Source organism: Bombyx mori, chromosome 8 (assembly GCF_030269925.1).
Source record: "Bombyx mori chromosome 8, ASM3026992v2".
Taxonomy (NCBI): domain Eukaryota; kingdom Metazoa; phylum Arthropoda; class Insecta; order Lepidoptera; family Bombycidae; genus Bombyx; species Bombyx mori.
Genome location: NC_085114.1, coordinates 13,114,026 through 13,131,313, shown reverse-complemented (window position 1 = coordinate 13,131,313; position 17,288 = coordinate 13,114,026). Strand labels below are relative to the sequence as shown.

The following is a 17,288-nucleotide window of genomic DNA, read 5'->3' as shown; positions in this document are numbered from 1 at the left end:
TAAATAGTAAATACAAAAAGAACGTTCATTTTAATCAAAGTAGATATTAATTTAATCAATGTATTTTATAGACACAGTCGCACAAACTGTAGATAAAACGAAAACTGTAGCTGCATCAGCAGTTGATACAAGCTTGTCTTATGCTGGCGCTGCTAAAGGTAGTAAAAATATATATGAGTTAGATTCTACTTCCACTTATTCGTTATTCTTATTGTTTTTATTATTATTATTATTATTATTATTGTAGACACCGTAGCAAATACAGTTCATAGCACAGTAAATTTGACCAAAAATGCAGCGGCTTCTACATATGACAAAGGAGCGGCGCTCGTTGACAGTGCTAAAGGTAGAGAAAATTATTAGATAGTTTTTTTTTACTTTTCATTTTCGTTATTTGTTTATGTATTTATCGTAGGCACGTTGGCTAAAACCGTAGACGCAACGCAAAACGTAGCTGCAGCCGCTGCAGACAAAAGTGCCGCTCTATTTGAAAGCACTAAAGGTATATTTTTCTTTAAATAGTACAAAGTAGAACACATTCCATTTGTTTAGTTTATTGAACATTACTTGTACATTTATTGTAGACACATTAGCGAGTACCGTTGAAAGTACAAAATCAACTGCCGGATCTGTATATGACAAAGGAGCATCGTATGTCGGCGCAGCCAAAGGTATTTTAGAACAGTTTCATTAATTACGCTTAGAAATTTCGGTATTACATTTAGTGTTTAATATCGGGGTTGCATGTGGGTACTATCATTTTCGTTTCTTAATTTTTCCTTGCTAACTCTTCCGTAGATACAGTAGCAACCACTCTGTTTAATACCCAAGATTCTTCAGATTTAGCCGAGAGGCCAGAGGATGTCGTCGAAGGTGCAAAAGGTACTAGTTTCTTATTTTGGCATGTTTTTCGCTTCGCTTTTGTTTCACGTTGTCCTTTTAATGCAGTGTTGCAGAATGCCATTACTACTGTGAGGAGTTTGTCAATAGAGACTAATGGTAAAGTGCTTGCTTAATCAAACAGGTAACGCTTTTGAAAACAAAACTCTTTTACAGATATTTTTTTAAACGTGAGATACAGATTTTTGGCGTAACTAAACTTTTTATATATCCAATGAAACGATAAAGATACAATTAAAAATTATTTATTCTTTTGTGCAAATAAAACACTGGTGGTAGATTCAGCGAAGCATTGCCCTTGCTAGGGTTAGTGTCAGCAAGTTCGCCAGGTCAGAGCCCCGTGAGCTCGCCTACACATTAGATGAACTTATAACCCATCGAGGTTACTAGGCTGGTAGGGAAAAAAAATTAATATCACTATGTTAAATAAATGTTATGAGTCAAATTCGTGTGGCTGTTTGAAAACAGCGACCGCATTCATAAACTAAACGAGGGTCATGAACATTTTGACATTTCCGCGAACTTCATATAGCTGATGTACAATATATGAGTCGACTATTATCAAAGGCGGCAATCTGACTTTTGGACAATGATTGGTAAATCAGAAAAACGAATTATTGGCTTTGTATTCCATCGGCAGTCACAAAACTCTTCGGAACGACATCTTAGATAAATAACAGGTTAACTATTAACCTTTATTTAATGCAGGTTTTGAACCGTATTCTTTGAAGGAGACGATTATATTCAAATCAATCTGTATTGACATATCAATAAATTATTTTTTTCCAAATGTACAGATTGCCACCTTTGATAATAGACGACTCATATACACTGTACATAGGTACATCGCGATATTTTGAAACATGTACATAATATGTTTGATAAGGAATTTGTGATAGATGTTTGTCTGAAATGGAATGGAACTACGTAGATCGGTTCATGTTTTTTTTTTGCGTTGATAAATTTGTGATGTAAATTTTATGGATGCAAATGTATCCGAAGCGATGATATTTATGTTTGTTTTGTCTATGGGCATTCGTTATGGCAAAGGTCACATTACTTATTAAACATCGGTTCGTAGGTAACGATTTTATAATAAAAAAAATCATAGACAATATTACATTCTACTAGTTTGAACGCTTGTGGAAATTGCACGTGAATGGGATTGACACGGGCTAACTAAAAAGTCACGTGATGAAGCTTAGGTCAATTGTCAAGTGGGTGATACCCATCCACTAAGTAAGACATTATATATAGAGGGGTGAAAATATATTTGGTTTTAGCGACATTTTTGCAACTTTACAGGAGGGGAGCCGTATACAAGTTTAAAATTCCGAAAAAATATATAAAAAAAACTTCTTCAGCTATCTGTGAATGGAGTATACTTAGTTGTGATTCAATTAAAAACATTAAACTGTTGCTGATGCTAATACCAAATAAAACGCATTTTTAATTTCAAAAATAAATTTCGCATATTGAGCGAAATGTGGCTTAAAACCAAATAACCTTGCACTCCTCAATATGTAGTGTATTTTATCCGGAAAAAATACGAAAATTTAAGGGCCTTTAGGGTGACCTGTCAAAATTACCGTCCGGAATTTGATAAGGCATATTGAATCAAATTAATATTAATTATCATATCAAATAAATTAATCTTAAGCAATGAATGAAATGTAATCAAATCTTAGCTGTATATTTTTTTTTTTTTGATGTTAATGCACTGTCGATTGCACCTATAATTGAGGTGACATCTGCCATGAACTTTTGTCAATTGTTCAATGTTTTGTATTGATGATCACTTTGTTGGTGCAACTTAATAAATAAATAAATCAAGTTTAATATTATGAAAATTAACTCGCAATTCACCCTTGAAATAGTTCTTGAATGAGAAGCTGTCCTTATTTAGATATATTTATTGATGTGAATTCACTTAACATCATTATTCTTTCGGTCTTTATCTGCAATATATGCCAATCGAAGAATATTTCCAAACATTTTTTTATTAATTATTGAAATAACATAAGTGCTATTAACAGATAACATTGTTTGAGACGTGTTTTAACGTTTTTATTTGAAGTAATGTTGAAATAATTATAACATTATTTTTTTTAAATACTTAATTAATTAGTAGAAGTTTTTTTTTCAAGTTTGCAATGGCCCTAACCGATAACTTTTAAGATGTTGTTGGCTTTTTGAAGAATATAGTTTTGAAATCATAATTATAAAACTGTTTTAGAATTATGTAATGAAAATTTGAGTATAAGTTATTGCTAGCGGTTCGTACCACATTTTCCGGGTTAGCAATAACATATGTCCATGAACTGCATAGCGTAATATTAACGTTACCAATCGTTAGGTCGTTCTGTTGTCAACAAAAAGAACAACAACCAACAAATTTTCACGTTCGCAATATTATTATTATAGGATTATTATCATAAAATATTAAATGAGTACCTACATATTGATGTACCTACTTTAATACCATTTTTTTTATTGCTTATATTGGTGGACGAGCTCACGGTCCACCCGATGTTAAGTGGTTACCGGAGACCATGGACATCTACAACGTAAATGCCGCCACCAACCTTGAGACATGAGTTTCTCAGTCTCTCTTTCAAGGCCTCACTTTTAACAGTACAACGCCTGCCTCGCCCTTCAAACCGAAACGCATTACTGCTTCACAGCAGAAATAGGCAGGGTGGTGGTACCTACCCGTTCGGACTCGCAAGACGTCCTACCACCAGTAAAACAGTAGTCTCACTTCATATTGATAGTTACTATATTTATCATAAATATAAGTTTGAAATACGTAACATGAAATCCAATTACAGATTTAACTAAAAGCGAATAGACGTTTGGAACCCTTGGGTCTGCGGAGGGACTTCGGTTCCCTCTGTATTTTGTACCGTATGTTCCATGGGGAGTGCTCTGAGGAATTGTTCGAGATGATACCGGCATCTCGTTTTTACCATCGCACCGCCCGCCACCGGAGTAGAGTTCATCCATACTACCTGGAGCCACTGCGGTCATCCACAGTGCGTTTCCAGAGAACTTTTTTGCCACGTACCATCCGGCTATGGAATGAGCTCCCCTCCACGGTGTTTCCCGAGCGCTATGACATGTCCTTCTTCAAACGAGGCTTGTGGACAGTATTAAGCGGTAGGCAGCGGCTTGGCTCTGCCCCTGGCATTGCTGAAGTCCATGAACCACTGACCATCCGGTGGGCCGTATGCCCGTCTGCCTACAAAGGCAATAAAAAAAAAGACGTTTCAGTACAGCAGTGATTGGACACGGGCTTAACATAGACAACATCGAGTCAATTATAAAAAGAAAAAAAAAATCTTCCACAGATACCATCAACACTACCGTAGACACTACGAAGAAGGCCGCGGAAGAAGCCAAGGCACAAGCGCTAAAGGCTGCCGAAGACGCCAAAGAGAAGGCGCGATTAGCAGCCGAAGCAGCCAAGCAGGAGGCCCAGAGAGTAGCCAGTAAGCTTTTTATTACCACCGAAACATGTCTAAATTTTAACATTGCCACCGCAACACCGTTCACAAGCGGCGTTTAATTTTATGACGCCATTTATTTATCATATTCCGAGAACGGACTGGTGTTGTAAACAAATAGACATACAAACATATAGAACTGCCGTCAAACTCAAGACAAGAGTTTGACGACAAGAGTTTGTTTTGACAAGAGTATTGATTTGACCTGTACTCCACTTTAGCCGTTCTTCCTTCATGTTATTCCTTCACCGTAGAACTCGATCGTGAACATTTGTTAAGTATTAAGTACGTATTTCATTAGAAAAATTGGTAGGTATCCACCTGCGGGATTCGAACACCGGTGCATCGCTAGATACGAATTTTTTTTTTTTTTTTTTTTTATTGCTTAGATGGGTGGACGAGCTCACAGCCCACCTGATGTTAAGTGGTTACTGGAGCCCATAGACATCTACAACGTAGACGCGCCACCCACCTTGAGATACAAGTTCTAAAGTCTCAGTATAGTTACAACGGCTACCCCACCCTTCAAACCGAAACGCATTACTGCTTCACGGCAGAAATAAGCAGGGCGGTGGTACCTATCCGCGCGGACTCACAAGAGGTCCTACCACCAGTAATTACGCAAATTATAATTTTGCGGGTTTGATTTTTATTACACGATGTTATTCCTTCACCGTGGAAGTCAATCGTGAACATTTGTTGAGTACATATTTCATTAGAAAAATTGGTACCCGCCTGCGGGATTCGAACACCGGTGCATCGCTTCAACACGAATGCACCGGACGTCTTATCCTTTAGGCCACGACGACTTTCTTGAATATCTTGCTCTAAGCTAGGATTCCCTGTACTATAGGAACCAGTCTGATATGTACATACTCATATACATAGTCAGGTCATAAATTCTGTCACATGTTTAATGTAAAATAATTGAAACAAGTTTATTCATTATGTAACCATTCATATACCAAAATGAACTTAACAAAACATAGATTCTTATGACACTAAAGTTTATTCAAAATGACCTCCGTGATTTTGAATACAGGCCTTCAATCTGCGCGGCCAATCGTCTATCGCAGCGCGAACGAGGTCCATGTCAATATCGGCGGCTGCCTTAATCAAGGATGTCTTGAGTGACTCCAAATTGGGATGAGGCTTTGAGCACGCCTTTTCCTTCAAGTGTTGCCATATCTTGTAATCTAACGGATTCAAATCTGGACTGGAGGAGGGCCAGTCTTCGTGCCGGATGAAGTCGATTTCACGCGCCGCCAGCCAGTCTTGTGTGCTCTTCGCTCTATGAACTGGCGCCGAATCTTGTTGGAATACCCAGTGCCTGTTATTGAATATGGTATGAGAAACAGGTACCACAAGGTTCGTCAGGACTGTATTTTGATACACAACTGCATTCGTTTTTACACCTTTCTCACAAAAATGTACCTCTGTTAAGCCCCAATAAGAAACTCCCAACCATACCATGAGCGAGGATGGAAAATGACCTCGTTGGACACGCTGAATACGGTTGCTCGCTTCTTCATTACTGTGTGCGTTACACCTTATAATTTTTTTTGTTGTAGCTCTCTTCTACGGTAAAAAATTTTTCATCCGAAATAATAATTTCCCGATATTTTTTTCCCGCGTACCGCTTCAACAAAGCGCGGCATCTTTTTTTTTTTTTTTTTTTTTTTTATTGCCCTTGTAGGCAGACGAGCATACGGCCCACCTGATGGTGAGTGGTTACCGTCGCCCATGGACTTCAGCAATGCCAGGGGCAGAGCCAAGCCGCTGCCTACCGCTTAATACTCTCCACAAGCCTCGTTTGAAGAAGGACATGTCATAGCGCTCGGGAAACACCGTGGAGGGGAGCTCATTCCATAGCCGGATGGTACGTGGCAAAAAAGACCTCTGGAAACGCACTGTGGATGACCGCAGTGGCTCCAGGTAGTATGGATGAACTCTACTCCGGTGGCGGGCGGTGCGATGGTAAAAACGAGATGCCGGTATCATCTCGAACAATTCCTCAGAGCACTCCCCATGGAACATACGGTACAAAATACAGAGGGAACCGAAGTCCCTCCGCAGACCCAGAGGTTCCAAACGATCCGTGAGACCGGGATTATCGACAATCCGAACGGCCCTCCTCTGTATGGAGTCAAATGGAAGAAGCTGGTATTTGGGAGCCCCGGCCCAGAGATGGGAGCAGTACTCCATGCGAGGCCGGACTTGTGCTTTATAAAGCAAAAGCCTTTGTCCAGGCGTGAAGTGCCGCTTCGCTCTGTTGAGGACTCCCAGCATTTTGGACGCCAACTTGGCTTTGCCTTCCAAATGACTCCGAAACTGGACATGGCTCGAAATGTCGACCCCAAGTATCCCAATACTCTCGGAAGGTTGCAGGGATACTCCTTGGAATTGCGGCGCCATGACAAAGGGGTCCTTCTTCGCAGTGAACGCGCAAACTTGTGTCTTTAACGGGTTGAATTGAACCAAGTTCAATTCACCCCATTTGGAGACTCGCCCCAGAGAGTTCTCCACTTCAGACACAAGCTTTGATCGTCTCTCTTGCACCACGCTCCGAGAGAGACTCTGATGGCCGATATATCGCGCATCCCCCGTGCTGTCATCCGCATAGCAATGCATGCCATCAATAGACAGCATGTCATTGATATACAGGATGAAAAGCGTGGGGGAGAGCACCGAACCTTGTGGAACGCCAGCGTTAATGGTCATGGTATCAGAACAGTCACCGTCTACAACGACCGTGATGCTCCGCCCATCCAAAAAGCTAGCGATCCACTTGCAGAGACCCTCGGGGATTCCGTAAGATGGTAGCTTCGACAGAAGTGCCCTATGCCAGACCCTGTCGAAGGCCTTCGCAATATCAAGGCTCACAGCAAGAGCCTCGCCCTTGCTCTCCAAGGCTTCAGCCCACCTGTGAGTAAGGTATACAAGAAGATCGCCAGCTGAGCGACCGTGACGGAAACCGTACTGTCGGTCACTGATCAGCTGGCGATCCTCCAGATACTTCAGGAGTTGTATATTAATTATTCGCTCCATCACCTTGGAAAGCAAGGAAGTTATCGCGATAGGCCTGTAGCTCGATGGGTCCGACCGGTCACCCTTCTTGGGGATAGGGTGGACGTGGGCAGTCTTCCATGAAGACGGAACCCTGTTAGCGCAATAAGAGAGGCGATACAAACGCGTTAGCGCAGGCGTCAGCTCAGGGGCGCACGTTTTCAGAACCACTGCAGGGATGCCGTCTGGCCCGCTCGACTTATGGACGTCCAGGAGTCGGAGTTCCCGCCTGACTGCACACTGTGTAAAGCAGATCTCCGGCAGGGAACTATCACACCGGAGGATGTTCGGTGGTGTGGCACCCCCGTCGTCCACAGTCGAGTTCGAGGCGAAGAGTTTGACCAGAAGGTCAGCCTTCTCTTTCGCACTATGGGCCAGACTGTCATCGGACTTGCGTAGTGGTGGGAGACTAGACCTGCAAAAGTTACCTTCTGCAGCTTTGGCGAGCGACCAAAAAGCACGGCTCCCAGAGGGATAGCTCTTCAGTCGCTCGCCAATTCTAGCAACGTGCTCCGATTTCGCCCTGGCAATAACCTTCTTGTAGGACCTGGAAGCGGCGTTATATTTCCGCCTTTCCTCTGAGATGTTAGGATCCCGACGTCTCCTAGCATCATCCCATGCAACGTATGCGGACCGCTTGAGGTGTGCAGCATCCCTGCTGGCATTGTTATACCAGGGTCTGCTGCGACCCCCAACGGGCACTTCAGAGGAGGGAATAAACAATTCCATCCCCTGGAGCACCACGTCTTTAAGACGGTCCGCACAGACGTCAGGATCAGCAGAGGAAAAGCAGAACCGCCCCCATGGGTAGGATGCGTAAAACTCACGCAATCCATCCCAATCTGCTGACAAATACTGCCAAACTCTTCGATACCTGGTCGTCGTTCGACGACTAGGACGAGAGAGTGGTGTGGCAGCACGGATAAGGCAGTGATCAGACGATCCAAGTGGAGCGTCGACCACCACACTGTATCCGGCTGGATCAGTGGTCAGCAGAAGGTCCAACAGAGAAGGCTCGTGCCCCTCAATATCTGGGACACGGGTGGGCTGTGTCACCAGCTGGGAGAGGCCGTAGGCCAAGGCGAAATCGTAGGCAGTCCGACCCGGGAGGTCAGTGGTTCTGGACCCCAACCACTCTTGGTGATGAGCGTTAAAGTCTCCAAGAACCACCACCTCCGCAGATGGGTACTGCTCAAGCACGCGGTTAGTCCCCTCTTGCACATGCTCTATCAGAGCTGAACCTGCATCACTGCTGTGGGACCTGTACAGGCACGCGTAGACTCGGGTACAGCCCCCGTGATCTACGCGCAGCCACAAGAGGGACAGGTCCCGTTGTTCGAGACTTCGTAGACGGCGACAACAGACATCAGCCCGGACGAATACACACACCCCGGCTTTACGCAGGAAGTTGTGCTCCAATACGTAGCCGGGGTATTCAAGGTATGAGGTATCATCCGGAGCAGATATCTGCGTCTCCGTTAAAAAAAGCAGGGCAGGCTGCGCCGTCTCAAGATGGTGGTGTACGGCGTCGAGGTTGCTATGTAGACCCCTTACATTGCTGAAATCCACATTAAATGTGGAATGGGGAGTCGCCGACAAAACCCTTTTCCTTTTTCGAACTTTCATTTTTTTTTTATTTGGAGAGTGGGATTGGGCGGGGTAGGATGTTCGAGGCGAAATCGTGACAATACCTGAATAAAGCACGGAGCACAGTATGTGCTCGACCACGGGTTGCGTGAGCGACCGACGCAGGGCATGGAAGGGCCCCCATCTCTTCATCTCATCTCTTCAGTCTCAGGTCCATTAGACGAGCATTCAAACGATTTCCTGTTTTTCTTCGATATGCCCGAAGCCCTAAGTCTTCATTTAACACCCTTTTCACCGTGGTTCTGCTTAACCCCATCTGAAGGGCCAACAGTTTCTGCTTACGTTTGGGATTTCTTTGAATTCGCGCCTTCACAGCTTTTATCACTGCTGGAATCCTAACAGACCGAGGGCGACCACTTCTTGACCTGTCATCTACACTAGAGTCTTCATTGTATCGTTTGATGGTACGATAAACGAATCTTTTGGTTATATTAAAATTTTTCAGTATGTTAAAAATTTGAATTGGCGCATAACCGCAACGATGCAACGCAATAACTGCAACACGGTCTTCTTTAAGCGTCCACTCCATATTTAAAAATGAGTAAAATTCTAAATGTATACTATTTTTATTTTCATGAACAATTCGAAATTCGAATTCAATAAACTTTTTTGTGGCCAGCATTCTAAAAGAAAAGTTTTTACTGTGTGACAATACTTATGACCTGACTAGGTACATATCTATATAAATATTAAGCACCCAGATAAAGAGAAAACAAATCTGTTCGTCACGAATTCTTACTCGATCTTGGAATCGAACACTGATACCTGGGGCCCAGCAGTCAGGACCTCTAACTACTACACCACTGGATCAGTGATCGAGTCAGATAGACTAGCGCAAATTCTAATGACAATTTTTAATGTACATTCTATCGATTGAGAGATCTTTACGTTAAAAGTTGAAGACATTATTGGATGAAAGGGTTAAGTAAAATTTTTAAGATTTTCGATTTTTTACTTTGAATGAAGTTGTTATGTGCCTATAAATCATCTGAGACCTTAAAACTCGGGTTTAAAGGCTATTTTTAAAAATTTTATGTGACGAAGGAGTTATGCCAAAAGAAAAAATACAAGTAACAAAAGTTCAGTAAGTAAAGTAAAATTAACAAACCGTATCATATCCTCATCATGTCTTCATTTTATCGGAGCAATGGAAGCAAAATAAAGATGGCCGCGATCAGCACACGTGTTTTGTTCACAGAGTACAATTTCATTATGGTAGTTACTGCTTTTGTTCTCACGCTTGTTAAGTTATTTCACCTTGATAAATAAATGAGAGCACAAAACCAACAATTACGGTATCAGTAACCGTAAAATGAATTTTAATTATAGTATTTTCTTTGTCGTCGTCATCCGTGACCACGAAAACTGTAAAGTAAAACTGTAAACGTAAAAGTTTCTTTCTTCTTTTTCTTCTTCCCAGCGTTTTCCTGGTCTAGTACCAGGATCCGCTTTCCTAAACTCCTCCACTTTGCTCGGTCTTCGGCATCTTTCTGAGTGAGGTTATTCTCCTCCATATCCGCCTATACCATATTTATCCGGTTTTTCTCGCTGGATCTTGGACCCGGTACGTAAAGATTCAGGCATCTATTTCCGACGTAGTCTGAGGGTCTGTGGTTTAGGTATGTGGCCGTACCATCGGATACGACTTCCATTATCTGCTATTCAATTTTGTTCAACAAAAACTTCAAAAACAGTTGATAGGCCATCATCCAAGGTTGTTGCATCGTGATAATTGCATTCAGAACAGATTTGTCGTTTGGTCTCATCCCAGTGGGCGCACTAAAACTTTATCCATGTTGTTTGTTGGATCAAGCATTAATAGATGTTTGGTAGAAAAAGACGCATTTTGATAAACCTCTTACAACTATACTGGGATCTTAGAACTTATATCTCAAGGTGGGTGGCGCGTTTACGTTGAAGATGTCTACGGGCTCCAGTAACCACTTAATACCAGGTGGGCTGTGAGCTCGTCCACCCATCTAAGCAATAAAAAATAAAAACAACACGTAACACCACGCATATGGCCTTTATATGGTTAGTAGCAAGAAACTATACTGAGACCTTTAACTATACCGAGACCTTAGAACTTATATCTGAAGGTGGGTGGCGCATTTACGCTGTACATGTCTACGGGCTCCAGTAACCACTTAACACCAGGTAGGCCGTGACCTCGTCCTCCCATCTAAGCAATAAAAAAATAAAAATAAAAATGTAACGCCACGCATATGGCCTTTATATGGATAGTGGCGAGAAACCACTCGTACAAACAAAAACTCGTCATGTGCAATCGAACTTCCGATGATCCCGATCCACTAACGATGCTGTTAGGTACCTCGAGCACCGGTCATCGTTCTCGTCGAACCCGTCGCTTGCGACGAATGGCTCGTCGAGTAAATTAACCCTCAGACACAGCCCACAGAGTTTCTCGCCTGATCTTCTCAGTGGGCCGCGTTTCCGATCCGGTAGTAGATTCTGCGAAGCACGGCTCTTGCTAGGGTTCGTGTTAGCTACGTCGTCAGGTTTGAGCCCCGTGAGCTCACCTACTAGTTAAGGTTACGCTGAAATAGCCGCTCAAGGCTCTCAGCTTAGGTAGGAAAAAAAATCCGATGATCGTTAAAATTGAACAGAAACATCAATGTTTTTCTCAGATGCTGCAGTGGAAGAGTCCAAGAAGGCAGCCGAGAAAGCCGCTGCTGACGCCAGCAATGCCGTCACCTGCACCGTGGACAACACTCTCAAGCGCGTCGAAGGAGCCGCCGACGAGGGTCTACGGAACGCGGGACAGGTCGTCGACGCCAAGATCAAGGACGCCGACAAGTACCTGAGCGAGAAACGTGATAACGTTAGTTTTGTGTATTTAGATTTTACTAGTGGTCCCGTAGTAGTCGAAATTCCACTATAAATAATTGAAATTATAAGTTTGAACATTATTATGGTTCTATTGTCAAAGACTATTATACTTCTATAGACACAGATTGACATTATTATAATTGGAATTAATCAAATAAAATTTAAATTTATTTTAAATTCCAGTTGGTGACCGGCCTGTCATCGGCAGCTCACGATGCGTCCCAGAGCGCAGCCGGTCTGCTCAGCAAGGGTCTGACCGCCTTCCCCAAGTAGAGTGATCTGATTCAATTCTTCAACGCCCCAGCACCGAGCATTATGGAAAACTGACAGCAATTAAATAGGCTAAAAATCGTTGCAGCCAGTGACTAATATATAATGTTGCCAACGCTTAAAAGCATCCCCGACTATGCTTAGCGCTAAAACATGATTAAATAAATCCACAAATCACTTTAAAGTCATTGGAGTACAGTAAACGACATAATATATAACAATATTGTATATAAAAATATAATTAAAAATTCTACAATTATTTATTTCATTAAATATCTATCTATCAAATAAACGATCTGTTAGTTTTCCTCTAAACAAAATAAAACCACGTCATTATGTGTATACAGCACGTTATTATAAGTGTAATTTTTAATTTTAACATAGACCTTCGGCCACCAGTAGATCAGACCTTTTTTGCCATAATAGAAATCTATTTGTTGAAACAAGTGAAAGTATTAGTTTTTCTGTGAACGACAAAGAAGCCTATTTCAGCAATGCAACTATGTATTTAATAAAAAAATATATTTCATCATACTTCTTACTTACCGGCAACGGTCCCATAGAGAACTAATTTTCAAATACAGAAATAACCATCACAAAATATTGATTTCGTTGTAAAAAAAAAAAAACAATTTTACGAATGTTATAAAAGTTTTTCGTATTAGTGTTAGTCACAAAAATGTAATCTCATTTCGGCCGATTATTCTAAGTGTATGTAGTCCTTAAGTTATATTTAGCATTTTCGTTGCATTTTATTCTAGAAATTTCACGAATGTTCTATGTAACAAAATACGCTGTAAAATGTAAAAAAATAAATAAAATTTGGTATTTTGATGATCAGCTTAGCTTTTTAGGAATTAAGAAGTTTCTCATTTCTTATATTATATAGTAAATGCCTAATCTTTTTAAAAGTAATAATATGTCGATGTCCCATTGTGATAAAGCTTTGAGCCTAAAAATATTACTGTTCAGTAGTATATTTTGTGACAAAAGTTTATAAATATAGATATATATGTATATATTTTTCCCTACATTATTGAAAGATGGTTTGACAAAATTCTGCTTTTTTATTTGTTTCATTTTACTAAATTTATATTCTTCTTGTTACGTAATGTTGGAAAAGTTTTGATTAAATTGCCATTTGTCAATTCAAGAAGGCTTAAAAACATATTATTTAAAAACACATATTATTGTAAATGTAATAACTTTATTTGTATGTTACTATGTGTTGTTTTAATAAACATATGCCATCCAAAGATTTGTTTTCTATTGAAGCTCCGTAGTCTTAGTGAAGATTAGGTATTTTAGGTATTTAGGTATTTTAGCAAGTCGTCGTGGCCTAAAGCATAAGACGTCCAGTGCATTTGTACCTAGCGATGCACGATGGGATGTTGGAATCCCGCAGGCGGGTACCAATTTTTCTAATGAAATACGTACTTAACAAATGTTCACGATTGACTTCCACGGTGAAGGAATAACATCGTGTAATAAAAATCGAACCCGCAAAATTATAATTTGCGTAATTACTGGTGGTAGGACCTCTTGTGAGTCCGGACGGGTAGGTACCACCGCCTGCCTATTTCTGCCGTGAAGCAGTAATGCGTTTCGGTTTGAAGGGTTGGGGCAGCCGTTGTAACTATACTGAGACCTTAGAACTTCTATCTCAAGGTGGGTGGCGCATTTACGTTGTAGATGTCTATGGGCTCCAGTAACCACTTGACATCAGGTGGGCTGTGAGCTCGTCCAGCCATCTAAGTAATAAAAAAAAAGGTATTGTTTAAATAAAGCGATTTGGCGCATGTGTGCTTAATCCGAGTTTTTTAACATTCTCGATAGCGTAAAAGTTATCAAGAATTTGTATGCAGTTGGAACAGCGCCCCTAGCGACAAATGTAGACAAACGTCCCAACTCCATACAAAATTGAGCTACTTTTACGCTATCGAGAACGTTAAAAACTCACACTAAGCACACAGAACGAGCTTACAACTTACCTAGTGTTAAGTAATTATTATAGACATTGTGGATATTTCTACTTACCTAACTTCTGAGAGGTGGGGTTGAAGACAATTATGTTGTATAATGGTAGTCCCAACATTCAAACAAAGAGAAATGACTGATTTGCTGCACCAATCAGTAAGGTGGTGGTAAACTACCCAAGTATGCTTCCAGCACACCCCACCGCCAGTAGGTTTTGAAGCATTCATGTGTTCCAGTTTGAAAAGTACAACCGTAGACAGCCAACACAATTGAGATCCATGTCTTAAGTTGGATGGTAGGATTCACGTTATAATATGTACGGGTTACGGCAATCACTCGGTAACCAATGATACTGCACTGTCTCTTGACATTTTTATTCTTTATTGCTTAGATGGGTGGACGACCTCACAGCCCACCTGATGTTAAGTGGTTACTGGAGCCCATAGACATCTACAACGTAAAAGCGCCACCCACCTTGAGATATAAATTGTAAGGTCTCAGTATAGTTACAACGGCTGCCGCACCCTTCAAACCGAAACGCATTACTGCTTCACGGCAGAAATAGGCAGGGCGGTGGTACCTACCCGCGCGGACTTACAACAGGTCCTATCACCAGTAATTACGCAAATTATAATTTTGCGGGTTTCACTTTTATTACACGATGTTATTCCTTCACCGTGGAAGTCAATGGTGAACATTTGTTGAGTACGTATTTCATTAGAAAAATTGGTACCCGCCTGCGGGATTCGAACACTGGTGCATCGCTTCAACACGAATGCACCGAACGTCTTATCTTTTAGGCCACGACGACTTCATTCTTGACATTCTTGGGATGTAGGTATAGATTATATACTAAATTATATTACCGCGTGCTGATATTGTGAGGGGCGATGGATAACCTAAGGTATGTACGATTACGAACTAGTCCTCCACATAACATTCTAAGCGTATGTTTTAAACAAACTTTTTGGATACTATTTCCTCATAGATCTATCAAAATAACAAACAATTTTATTCTACCATTTTCTACCACCAGTTGCAAGGAAAAAGACAATCGCAGGAATAATAAAACGTTTTCATGGCACTCAGCACTCTATACACGGCAAAGATTTCAGAAATGTTATACTAAAATATACCTAAACGTAACACATTACGACAGATTTTCTCTATAAAGTTGTCTTTAAATCCATATTATCAATTCGTGTACGGTACCTAGTCTGTGTGTGATAAATCCTCCAGTAAATAAACATGGCGGGACTTGTAAGGTTAGGTTACTCTTTAGCAAAAAAATCAATTTTATCCACCACTACTCGAGTTATATCAACTACAAACCAATTAAACATTAAAGAGAGTGAGTTATTATAGTCAATTTGATTACAAATTACTTAATAACATAATCTACATACAGCTAATTTCGTTTCTAAAATAATTATTTTCAGTACGAGAACGCACTGAAGGAACAAATCTTGTTATTGAAGGAGTTACACTACCTTCTCCCCGCACAGAACTGCTGGTAAGACCGCCAAATGTCACCCCACCGCTGCCGAATATAGATCTCTCGTTGACCAAACTTCCGTCTTCAGAGAAACCTCCATGTTATATGTGTGCATTAGGGTTGGATGTGAAACATACTGATGTACTTATCCTGAGTCAATTTGTAAGATCTGACGGTTGCATGCTACCGAAGCGCATCACGGGCTTGTGTAAAAGACAACAGAAAAAGATTGGGAAAATGGTTTCTATGGCTCAAAAAGCAGGTTTGTGGTTTCATTTGCTAATATGGTTACGTGTATAATAATAGTTATATTGGGTTTATTGCAACCCTTCCCGGAATCGAAAATAAATGTATAAGATAGATAGTGTTAATGTGACAGGTGTATCGATAAAATTAGCAAGGTCCTGCTTAATTGAAGAAGTCTGGTATACATACCTATATCAAGAAATATGTCTATTTTCGTGTTGAAATCCCTTGTTACATTGCACATACCTAACAAGAAAGAAGTTTACGACATGGGCCATTCAGAGCGACTCAACAATCTAAATAATTAAATTGCATTCAAAGTAGTTTTAATACCTAATAGGATAGATCTAATTCCTATGCAATTCAATTTCAAAATCATCTTATCTCAAGAAAGGCAGCAACATTTATGTTCAGAAACTAGTAATTAATCACAATACCAGTTATAATTGTTTTTTTTTTAAACAGCAATTTTAAAAGGATTTGTAAATAGAATCATAAATTAATGCCAAATAATAATCACATAAATTTAACAGGTTTAATTCTAAAACTATACAATCTTGCATAGAAAATATTTCATTTGTATGATTCTGCATCTTTTTGGCACCGAAAAGCAGCACTAGACAATTTTTATCACACTTTACAGGTCTTATGATCAACTTAACTCCATCTAACTCTAAAAAGGATCCAACAAAAAGGAAAGACTACAAGAAATTCAACACTTACTTTGATGAGACCACAATATTTAAGAAGAGGGAAATGCGGTGGACTGAGCGTTTCAAATTCAGGGCTAATGCTAAGTAGTTCTATTGAATATTTTATTATCTGTTAAAAATATAAGTGAATAAAGTAGTAGGTATATGGTAAAAGTGTTTTTAATTTTTCAGCAGTACTAAAATTTTTAACTGTCATTAGCTTAAATCATGTTAGACAGCAAATGTAAAAATTGTTGTGTACATAAACAACCTATTGCAAACTTAAACATATTTTCTTCAATTTTACTTTGGGCTAGCTTGTTATTATCTCTTCACAAAATATTTTATTAAAGCACAGCTCAACAATATCTTCTATATATAAAAATTAATTGCTGTTCGTTAGTCTCGCTAAAACTCGAGAATGGCTGGGCTAATTTTGATTTCGAATTATTTGTGAAGTCCAGAGGTTTAAAAGGTAGATAATATGAAAGTGCTCGGAATTAAATAAAAATAACAATTTTATTTGACAGATTCCTTTTGTTTGTTATAAGTCTATTTTAAACAAAAGTTTAGGCCTTTTATTTATCGATTGAGGCACTACGAAGTCTACCAGGTCAGCTAGTTTGAAATAAAAACTGA

The 17,288-nt window shown here is 40.2% G+C and overlaps 2 protein-coding genes across 51 annotated transcripts in view; both read left to right on the top strand.

The window, feature by feature from the left end:
• LOC101736140 (perilipin-4) overlaps positions 1-13,495 on the top strand; it is a 53,580-nt gene extending 40,085 nt beyond the window's left edge. For 25 of the 50 annotated variants that reach the window (XM_062669834.1, XM_062669864.1, XM_062669833.1 and 22 more), the window contains 8 exons: positions 72-158; positions 248-346; positions 416-502; positions 585-671; positions 799-882; positions 4,251-4,391; positions 11,768-11,961; positions 12,153-13,495. In XM_062669834.1, the coding sequence (XP_062525818.1) occupies positions 72-158; positions 248-346; positions 416-502; positions 585-671; positions 799-882; positions 4,251-4,391; positions 11,768-11,961; positions 12,153-12,242 (869 nt within the window). In that variant the 3' untranslated portion in view covers positions 12,243-13,495. The remainder of the gene's footprint in view (positions 1-71; positions 159-247; positions 347-415; positions 503-584; positions 672-798; positions 883-4,250; positions 4,392-11,767; positions 11,962-12,152) is intronic. The other 25 variants (XM_062669845.1, XM_062669846.1, XM_004927068.4 and 22 more) reach the window with 5 other exon arrangements.
• A 1,633-nt stretch (positions 13,496-15,128) lies between these two features.
• LOC101736005 (large ribosomal subunit protein mL66) lies at positions 15,129-16,823 on the top strand. The gene is made up of 3 exons (XM_004927066.5): positions 15,129-15,567; positions 15,656-15,973; positions 16,601-16,823. Exons 1-3 carry the CDS (start codon positions 15,465-15,467, stop codon positions 16,756-16,758), a joined length of 579 nt encoding a protein of 192 aa, XP_004927123.1. The 5' UTR covers positions 15,129-15,464; the 3' UTR covers positions 16,759-16,823.
• The last annotated feature ends 465 nt before the right edge of the window (positions 16,824-17,288 follow it).

Coding starts and splice junctions, on each gene's coding strand:
- LOC101736005 (XM_004927066.5), top strand. CDS start 15,465: ATGGCGGGACTTGTAAGGTTAGGTTACTCTTTAGCAAAAAAATCAATT. Junction 15,568..15,655: donor CCAATTAAACATTAAAGAGA/GTGAGTTATTAT, acceptor AATTATTTTCAG/TACGAGAACGCACTGAAGGA. Junction 15,974..16,600: donor TTCTATGGCTCAAAAAGCAG/GTTTGTGGTTTC, acceptor CACACTTTACAG/GTCTTATGATCAACTTAACT.